At 30.2% G+C, this 10,283-nt stretch overlaps 1 protein-coding gene and 1 long non-coding RNA gene across 17 annotated transcripts; one reads left to right on the top strand and one right to left on the bottom strand.

Moving 5' to 3' along the window:
• The first annotated feature begins 778 nt into the window (after positions 1–778).
• LOC144472785 (uncharacterized) lies at positions 779–2,131 on the top strand. The gene is made up of 4 exons (XR_013494467.1): positions 779–1,064; positions 1,477–1,561; positions 1,749–1,833; positions 2,020–2,131. It is a non-coding gene; the product is annotated as an uncharacterized LOC144472785 (long non-coding RNA).
• On the bottom strand, positions 1,753–9,416 carry Crebb (Cyclic-AMP response element binding protein B). Of its 16 annotated transcripts, none has more exons than XM_078186124.1 (8): positions 8,999–9,416; positions 8,012–8,222; positions 7,402–7,551; positions 7,179–7,308; positions 5,892–5,981; positions 5,306–5,449; positions 5,071–5,158; positions 1,753–4,968 (listed from the first exon to the last, which is right to left on the bottom strand). In XM_078186124.1, the coding sequence occupies exons 2-8, from the start codon at positions 8,201–8,203 to the stop codon at positions 4,824–4,826; spliced, it is 939 nt and encodes a 312-aa protein (XP_078042250.1). In that variant the 5' UTR covers positions 8,204–8,222; positions 8,999–9,416; the 3' UTR covers positions 1,753–4,823. The 16 variants fall into 16 exon arrangements, with proteins under 16 accessions (XP_078042250.1, XP_078042253.1, XP_078042256.1 ...); XM_078186127.1 differs by having other exon boundaries at positions 5,071–5,140; positions 8,999–9,415; XM_078186130.1 differs by having other exon boundaries at positions 8,111–8,222; positions 8,999–9,414.
• Between the last annotated feature and the right edge of the window lie 867 nt (positions 9,417–10,283).

A 10,283-nucleotide genomic window follows, 5' to 3' on the forward strand; every position in this document is an offset into this window, starting at 1 on the left:
TGATGAAGTACTATCACGGCTCGTGTACTCAATTTTTCTCAGATTTTTTGCCAACCTGCAACATTGTCAAAACAAATGAAAACCCAATGTGTCGATGTTTTTTGCTGTCAGAATGAAGCTACTACTTTTCTAGCTTGCCGCGAAAATGGATTGAGTTGTAATGAGCGGAAACATTTCAGCATATATTCCGCTCGTTACAATTTTTTTGCTCGCTTAATTTGCATTTTCAGGGTTAAAAAATTATTTGTTTCGATGCAATAACGTTTAAAATTACTTAATCCACTCTCGCGGCAAGCTAGAAAAGTAGTAGCTTCATTCTGACAGCAAAAAACATCGACACATTGGGTTTTCATTTTTTTTGACAATGTTGCAGGTTGGCAAAAAATCTTATTTTTTATTGGTCAGCTTTCGAACGGTGTATGACTCATTGAAAAACCTCTAAAGGCAGTTTTGACCATCTTAATCGGCTATGCCCTTTGAACAAATTTAAATTTCCCGCTATCATTTGAATTTATGAATTAAACGCGAGTGGTGCTGCAAAGCGTATTACAAAAATGTAGAGAAATACGAATTTACAAACTATGTGCAGTGATCAACGAAATTACCAACAATTGCTTTTGGCTGACAGTTTGCGCGTTTTGCCACTACCCCAAATGTCGTTGTACGGAACCCGAAGTGAGCTTTGTTTTTCTCCGCGAGAGGCGTCACAATCGCCGACAAAAACTTTTTACACATCTTCATGATTTCCTGCAAAGTTTTGACTTCTATTAACTATGTGATTTGCGGTCGTCGTCTTAAAAATCTTTTTATAGCCTTTGCCTTGGACATTTTCAGGTTAGAACCAGATCTCTGAGCATGCTGGGTGCTTTATGACTTCCTTTCATGAAAGTACAAGTGGCTGAAGATCAGAATGAGTATGTTGACGAGGAAATTTTCAACGGCAGTAAGAAAAGGCGGAATAGAAAATAATGTAACTTGAGTGATCGAGGATATTACTGGTGAAATTATATAATTTTATAGACTTTGTTCTATGATTATTAATCATTGTTACTTACTTATTCGGGGTGAGTATGAGATTATATTTCTTTTGATTTTACGGCATGCCTTTTTTGAATCCAAAGACATCTTCAGTAATTAATAGTACTTATTTTAAATTGCTATGATAATTCATTAGCTTTTTCTGTAAATTAAGGCATAAAATATATATTTTTATATTATTTGATAAAAATTTGTTTATAAAGAATACACATGAATCTACTATAATTACTTGAGGAAGAACACAAAATATCAACAAAGAATACAAATAATGTATGATATGTAGTTATTTGTTATATTAAAAATATGATGAAATCCTTAACCGACTGTATGATCACATGATTATTCACTAACATGCACTACCAGCTGAATTGTATTCTTTATAATAATATAATTTTGTAATTGTTAATTGAAATATTTATTTACTTTTCTTTATTGCAGATTTCATAAAAACCATTGGAAAAGTAGTGTAGCTAATACAAATGGGCGAAATATAATGATCAAGAATTCAAACAAAAAGTGTAAGGTATAGATCATATCTATTTATGTAATATATTATAAATTTCATATTCAAAAAATATGATGAAACTCTTAACCGATTGTATGATAACATGATTATTCATTAACATGCACTACCAGCTGAATTATATTCTTTATAATAATATTATTTTGTAATTGTTAATAAAATATTTATTTAGTTTTCTTTATTGCAGATTTCATAAAAACCAATGGAAAAGTGGTGTAACTAATACAAATGGGCGAAATATAATGATCAAGAATACAAACAAAAAGTGTAATGTATGAATCAAAAGTATTTATATAATATTTTATAAATTTCATATTTAAGAACATGATGATACCCTTGACCAATTATATGATATCGTGATTATTTATTAACATGCACTACCAACTGAATAGTATTCTTTATTATAATTTATTATTACAATTGTCAATTAAATATTTATGTAGTTCTATTCATTACAGATTTTATAACGATACTGAAGAAGGGAAAAAAAGATTGCAAATATGTAACTACAAAATAGAAATATTCTGTAATTTGTCGTTGAATAATTGAAATAAACAATTGTGGTTATTAATCTAATTTCCACTTATATTTATTTCCCATAAATCAATCTCCTTATGATGCCTCAATTAATTCGGCAAGATGACGTGTAGCTATTGTAAAAGTATAAGCCATAAATGTCACGTTTTACATGCACGATGGAATAAAATTTTCAAGTCTTAAAACGTCATAAATATATTTGTTATAACATGCACTTTTTAAAGTTATTATGTTTCAGGAAATTATAGTTACTTCAACACAGTTGTATGATATAATTTGTACTTCATTGACAAAAATCACATTCATTATACATAATATTCTATAAATTATTTGCATATACTCTACATTGTATTAAATATAAAAATTAAATTATTAAAAATAAAATCATGTTACTTCATTTATATATCTCTTCTTTATTTTGCTACACATTATTTATAGAAATAATACTACTTTTCAAGAGGTTTATGAACTATATTCTTTAAAGGCAGATGATATGTAAAAATACATATATTATCTATATACAATATTTCATAATATCGGTGCAGCAATCAAGATATACATATATCTTACAAATAATTAACATTAGAACACAGATGAAAGTGTAAGGATCATCAGTAATTACAAATAAAATTTTAATTTGTGACAAGAACGGAACTTATAGTGAATTGCTTTTATTCAGTAACACATCACTATAAGGAAATTGTACTTATTCGAAAATAATTTAGTTTCCAATTTGGTAAAATCTGTGTATAATAGTAAATTACACATCATGTATGACTAAGAAGAATGTAGAATTACATTAATTAAAAATTTCAAGAAATAAATGGGATCATCCTGTTGTTAGTTAAAAACCCGTCTATTCAGTTTGATCATTCATTTTGTAATTTATGAAATAAACACTATGTAAAATATTTTTGTAAAATGAAATAAAACACGTGCGAATTGCGTGTAAATTAATTTCGTATGCTTACTATATATAAAGGATTATAAAAAAAGTAAACATTCAAAACAAAATCATAGTCTTTAAGGCCTCATATGGACATTGATATGATACTTAGAAAGTCTTAAATAATTCATACTACATAACTAAATGATCAAACTGGATTTTTTAATATATGAAATTTATATTTTTTATATAAACATATAACAAATAAAATTATACATTAAGCAATTTTCATACTTAATTCATAGAATTCATTCTATCAGAAAAAATGCATTGGAAAATAATTGTTTTTGTGGCGGTAAATATGTGTAGGATATACAATGGAAAGATTATTTAACAAAGTTACAAAATTATATGAAAACAATGACTTTAATAAATTCTTTTCTTTCTACTTTGACATAAAATCCATTCAATCACATCTGCGTGTAATTTACAGTACACTGCGTAAACTAAGTAACAATTATTCAAATATTATATAGTTTAATTTTTAATTGAATGTATGAGAATAAAAATCCAAATATTAACATAACTGTATGATCTTTTACGCAGAACATAAAGATATAACGTGATATATTGTTTAAAAATATTTTATGTACCCATATTTACCTAATAGATAATTTCATACATACAATATGTATGTGTGTTCGTGTGTGTGTGTATGTTTAATACGAGAGCGTACACATATCTATTTATGTGTTGTGTATTTCTCGAATATACTGAAATCTTCAAGGCACTCCAGATATATATATATTACATTCATATTTTACAAATTCTGTTCTTCAGTATTTCGCACTTGAGGCATCTTAAGATAGAAAGTAAAATCAGACGAGAGCGCTTTCAATTAGTGCTTTCTCTACAGCAGTTTCCTACAGTATAAATTATACCGAGGCGACATTTTATACACATACATGTTACAGCAACAATGATCAAATTAGTAAAATTTCGATCTATTTACAACTACCTTCAATCTCATCTAACATACACAGTTTTATGAACTTGCAATAGATTCGTTCATTCTTTCTTTTTCCTTTACACCAGTTCTGTCTTCTTCAAGTACAAAAAATAAAGATTGCAAAAAGATTATAGACATTATCTGTTTCGCCAAATATAACAAATATAACTTCTTCTTACGAGTGAAAACTATCTGATTTTTAAATCGCAACTGTGGTTTGGCTAATCGTATCTAAATTACGTTAGCAAATATTTCGTATAAGGCGATTTTCTGAAGTATTCATATTAATGTCCAATTATCTCGTTTACAAATAAACATATTCTACGTTTATTTAAGTAAACATATTCTGTGGTTTCCATTTTTAAGAACTCTCGAACATTTACTATTATAATAAAGGTTCCTAAGGTGTGGATGAAACAGAACCTCTGTACTCTTCAACAGACATGTAACCTAAATGAATATGCTTTCAACATATTTGTTGTCTCACATTACCAACATATACTTTGAATATGTGAACATTAACATGATTTTTTTTTTATGATTGTTAAGTTTATCCAAAATATAGATTGACTTCCTGAATATTGCCTATAAGTTTGCTGCCTTTGTATCTTCATATACCTTTGGCTTCTCGCTTTAGTAATAGCAAGTTTCACAAGCCTTTGTATTCGCACTTAAATACAATATGTTACAGAACACTTATTTATAAGAATGCATGTACATCACCATCGCTTACCTAACAACGTTTAGGATAATGTACACAAAGAAGACATGTACAAGATTTTTAGTTGGATAATGGTTTTGATACAGTATCTTAACATTGAACACCAACCTCAGTCAGTTTTCGGCTCGCATAGTTGTTTTAACGATTTCAGTTCTTCTATTAATGTCTGATTTCTGTTTTCCAATATTGCGACACGATTTTCTAAACACTTTATGTATTCCTTTTTTTTCCTCCTACATTCCCGCGCTGCTTGTCTACGAGCAAAAAGTTGATAGCCTCCTTAATTAAAATATAAAGTAAAAAAGCCAAACTATTCGAAATGGAGTGAAAATGAAAAAAGAAACTGTCATGCTTACCTATTCTTAAGCAACCTTAGTTCTCTTTTCCTGGCTGCATCTTCTACTACAACACCATGTCCTGTGTAAGCTGGAACATTGCCAGAGGCTGTACTCTTTAAATTTATATCTTATTCATTTATAATTAATCATAAGAGATAGCAATTGAAAGTTTTAAGAAATATTAATAAATATATCAACGTATCATTATGCGATTAATTTAATTAATATAAAAATGATATGAAAGATCGCCCACCTGGGACAAAGAATTGTGTGTCTTGACCTTGCGCATACTGTACTATTGCTCCACCAGCAGTTGCCGCATTGCTCATAGTCAGTGTATGTAGTCCTGGAACACCTTCTCCTTGGGTCGCAATTTGAATTGTACCCGCTGGTATTACTGTAACATATAATAGCTTCAGCTATAGTACATCTGCTATATGCAATTATATATGTATATAATATAATAAACATTTAGTTGAGAATTTTTTGCGTAATACGTTCTTTGTATTAACTATATATTAATGTTTAATTTTATATAAATTTATGGTAATTATCAATTACTAAATAACATTGCGGATGTAATGTATGTGCACACATTTATCCACATAAGTAAAAAGGAGAGTCCCACAAGCTAGGATGCCACACCAAGCAAATTCAATATATAATACTGCAGAAGGCAGCAAACACGTAGGCGAAAGAAACCATTTTATTCTAACAGTTTTATTTTTCTCCTTTAACGTTATTTCTTCCAAAATAATGGAACAAAGGTTGAAATATGCACAGAATGAAATAGTGTAAAGGACAGTCAGGAAAGATACGTAGAAGAAAAAATAACCAACCTGTCTGATAATGAAGAGAGTGGGAAGACACTTCACTGTCCACGTTAGAATCACACTCAGAAGATGATTCTAGGGGGGGCAATCGACCGTCTGCAACACCGAATCATCACAACCCCCAGTTATAACAAACTTGTTGCCGGTGTGTAACTGAACTTGATCAATCCCCATGAAATAGTATATTCACGTCACAAAGTCATGTTCTTTTTATAATATAAATTAATAGAAACTGTTACAAAATTTATAATAATAATTAATGCTTCTTCTAAAATAACTTTCCTGATTGTATAAAAGTGCATAATTCATTTATCATTCTCCATTCAACAAACATGTATATCCAACGCATGAATCATAGAAGAATAAAAAACAATCATAATATTTACTATGCTATTTCCTTTCTGGCTGCTGTGTATACATCTTCATTACAATAGTTGTGCAGTCAGCTCATACAAAAAGGAAATAATTCAAGGTGTCATGAAAATCAGAAGTGACTAACTTTTCAATTACAATGATATAAATTAATAAAAACTATAGATCATGATTTTACAAAAAACGACAACGTATGTTATTATTTTTATTCGACTATTCTGTAATTCTTTAGTCACTTTAGATTTTCTTGTCTTTGTTATAACTTTCGGACCTCTTTTTATACTTAAACAAAAATGTAAGAATTATTGCTATGTAATATGGGAACCTAACTGTTTTCAGGTAAAGATTTGACAGTTTAGTACAACGTTATGCATATGTAGGTAATAATTTGAGGAAATTCTAATATCTTACTTTTTAGATTTTGTATTCTTAATTAATTAAATTTAATTACAGTACCTTACACATAAAGCTTGGCATGGCATTCCTTCTTCTTTTATATATACAGATAAAGTCAAATATTAACAAACGTAAAATATCATATTTATACTGCTTAACAAAATTTTACAGAAATTACAAACGTTTAAATTTCCATAGAAAGTTCACTATACGAAAATTGATATTTGCATTTATTTTAATAGAAAATAATTTTTACAAGAATGGTAAAACTAACTTAATTATTTGCTTAAATAGATGTCAATAGTAACTGTATGAACTGACATGCACTTACAGTTTTTTATGCTTCTATATATTTTTAAAAGTATACAAAAGTTAGAAAAAATAAAAGTAATTCTATTTAAATTTTTATTCAATATTCTCGCTAATTAATGATAAATAAGTCGAACATTTAACTTCTTATTAAAGAAAATAAGATTATTAATAGCTTTCTTTGAATATTTAAATAAAAGAATACAACCAACTTACCTGTAATTTCACCGCCACCTAAATCATTAAGAATTTTCTTGTAAGACGGTCGTCTTGTAAGAATACCTCCTCTCTGTTCTGAAGATTCTTCAGAATCTGAAAAACTGTCATCACTACCGGCCTCGACCACCTATAATTATAATAATATTGTTAGAAAATGTTATCTGCGGTCAAAAAAAGCTATAAAATATAATTTAGACTTAAAATGTATTTGAAGAATTACCTGAAGTGTTTGCAAGCTTGCTTGAGCTGTTTGAATAACAGAATTAGGTTTACTAACAAGAATGACGTTTCCCTTGGAAATAGCAACAGGTTGAATATTTGTTGCGGTTTGTATAACTGACTGCTGATTAGGTTGTATAACAGACTGTACCTACATTAACAAGAAAATATCAAATATTATACGTTTAAAAAAATGTACATAAAAATATGTAAATGTGAAAATTTGTATAAATTGTTTATATATTAAACAAAAATAATATGGCTCTTATTTTCTTCTATCATTATCATGCATATGCAAGGTATTATTCAGTAACTATAAAACGATATATTCATTAACAAATAATCAGAATTTAGCATATACTGAACTCTTTGATTTGGCAAATCAGAAACTAATAGATCCAAATTAATTAATTAAAGAAACTAAATTTTGATTTTAATGTTCAAAGATGAACCAGCATTATGCAAGATGGTATCCATACACAGTGCTCTCCAAGTAAATGAAAGACCTTACGATTATAAGTAAAGCGTAAATAAAGAATATACACATGCTTTGAAACTAAGAAAGTAAATAAATGATCGGACATAGATACACAGGAATTTCTCCTGTATACCTGTGTTGTTCCTGACGATGGTAGCGTCAGTTGCACAATGCTGGTAGAAGCTACCAGATGATGAGTTTGCTGCTGATGTGTTCTATTGAGAGATTGTACCGATGTAGCTATTGCTGGTGCTGCATCATCACCTTGAGAACCCGTAGCTAATGGGTCAACAGCTGATCCATTTTCCTCAACCATACTTTCCATAGCCTGGGGACCTTAAACCCTATAAACAAAAGACAGTTTTAGAACTATGCACATACATGTGTCTTTTAGGCTATGTAGTATTAATTTTCAATATATTCTTCATTATCATTAATAATAATATGGGAAATCTATGAATGTCCTTTAAATCATGCATTACATTGATAAATACTATCTTTATATATTGTAATATTAATTCGTTGCTATTCAAATAATAACATAAAGGAAAGAATATACCAGAACATATAATAAAATATCTATACAAAATCGCGTACCATTTTCGAATTTAATAAAATCAAATCTTCTTGACTCATGATCTAACAAAACATAAACATCGTAAAAACATTGCGACTACACAGTGACATGTAAAAACTTTTAAATTTCCCGCCAGTTAAACGATCGGCGGTGCTACTGCGTCATTTACATAAGCAGATCTAAAAATAATACGAGAACAATAAACACTCAAGATGCTTTCGTACGTGGTCTAAGGGCCATATGTCGTAAAAAAAAAGAGAAACACGGTTCAACGTGGCTGAGATTGTACCGATCAGTGTCCCCCATTGTCGATTAGCGGTGAAAAGAGATGTCAGAATCGTCACGTAACCCCCATTGCCCTTTTCAAGAAATTCGTACATCTTTCTTAAGGCGCCATATTTTACGGCATATTCCATAGCAGACGTAAAACTGTCCGTGTTGGTCTCACGAAATAAAATGCTAGTTGTTTCGGCAGCATTTCGGATGTATCGTAAGTGCAGTGGTCCATGCCCGGTTGTTATTATTCTCCAGCTGGGTACTTACCAGTTACGTATTTCTCGTCACCAACTTTGCTGCAATCGGAGTGGGCAAACGGGCAGGTACGTAGCAGCCACGTCAAAACTCCAGTGGCTTCGTCACTGGTGGAGCCCACGACCTCCGCGCTGCGCGTCACGATCAAAATGGCCGACGGTTTCCCTCCACCCCCCACCGCAAAATGATCGTGCATCGGATAGTGATGGGACCGATATCCTCGTGCGCGATACCGATCCCGTTTTCTTGAAAATTCCATAAAACATTCGCACTCTCACATACTACAACCGATATTTGGTTAAATCTGTTTCATAGCAAATAGAACTACATGAATTCGACATTCGAAGTTTGTAATTGTATATGCAGAGTAGATTCCACGATAAAGAACAGCTGTCTGTCGTATTTATCGGTTCAGCAATTGCGCTTGTAACTGAAGTATTAAATAAATTTGCATTCACCTCGTTGTAAAAAAAAACTTCGCTTGATATAATCAAGTTTTGAGGTGAGAATAGATATTATGCTATTATATTAGTATCATTCTGAATAAATGATTGAAGAAGCCTTTAATTGTGGGGTACGTACATAATACGATGGACATAAAGTTCTTGATTGTATTGAATATTTTATTTGAATTGTACCTTCTGTTTAAATATTATTTCTACTCTGATTTACATTGTATGCTTAAACTGTGCCGTTCATATAATTTGTAACGTTTAGTTTTAAAGAAAGCAAGTTGTTAATTTCGGAGTAATTTTTTCGTCCACTTTTCGGATATTCAATTCGTGTTATCATGTGATGCATGCAGTTTAGTCACTCGCAAGGATTGAATATTCATTAATGTCGTTTAAAACAACGTTCTTGTACTGATACTCTTATATCATTTCTTCCTTACGAGCGTACTTCAATTATCACTTTGTTCGTTAACGCTGTAATTTACTCGTTCTCCTAATTCACGTGTTCATATTTATTTTTACCGTATTCCATCATCAACATTATAATGCCCTTTTTCCTCAAAGGTTACCAAATGAACCGTGACATTAATAAGTTTACGTAACTGGAATATTTATGTTACAATCCAGAAATTGTCGAAAGGAAGATAGAAATACTGCAAGGTTAATCGTGTCTAAAAATATATTTGTGATAAAATTCTCGTTTCCAAGTCTTATACCAAAAACCTGCTATACATTTATGTATTAATTTTATATTGTAAACGATGTGTAAAACATTACGCATGTGGATGCGTAACAGTATCTGTGGTTTGATATAATTATGTGTTACTCGGTGAGACATTGATAGT

The sequence above is a fragment of the Augochlora pura genome, chromosome 7 (genome assembly GCF_028453695.1).
Source record: "Augochlora pura isolate Apur16 chromosome 7, APUR_v2.2.1, whole genome shotgun sequence".
In the NCBI taxonomy this organism is placed as follows: domain Eukaryota; kingdom Metazoa; phylum Arthropoda; class Insecta; order Hymenoptera; family Halictidae; genus Augochlora; species Augochlora pura.

Bases quoted from the DNA above. Each gene is read 5' to 3' on its own strand.
- Crebb (XM_078186124.1), bottom strand. From the start codon at position 8,203: ATGGAAAGTATGGTTGAGGAAAATGGATCAGCTGTTGACCCATTAGCT. The intron at 7,552-8,011 runs GTATACAGGAGA...TTGTTAATGTAG, and splicing joins CATCGTCAGGAACAACACAG to GTACAGTCTGTTATACAACC. The intron at 7,309-7,401 runs GTAATTCTTCAA...TTATAATTATAG, and splicing joins CAAGCTTGCAAACACTTCAG to GTGGTCGAGGCCGGTAGTGA.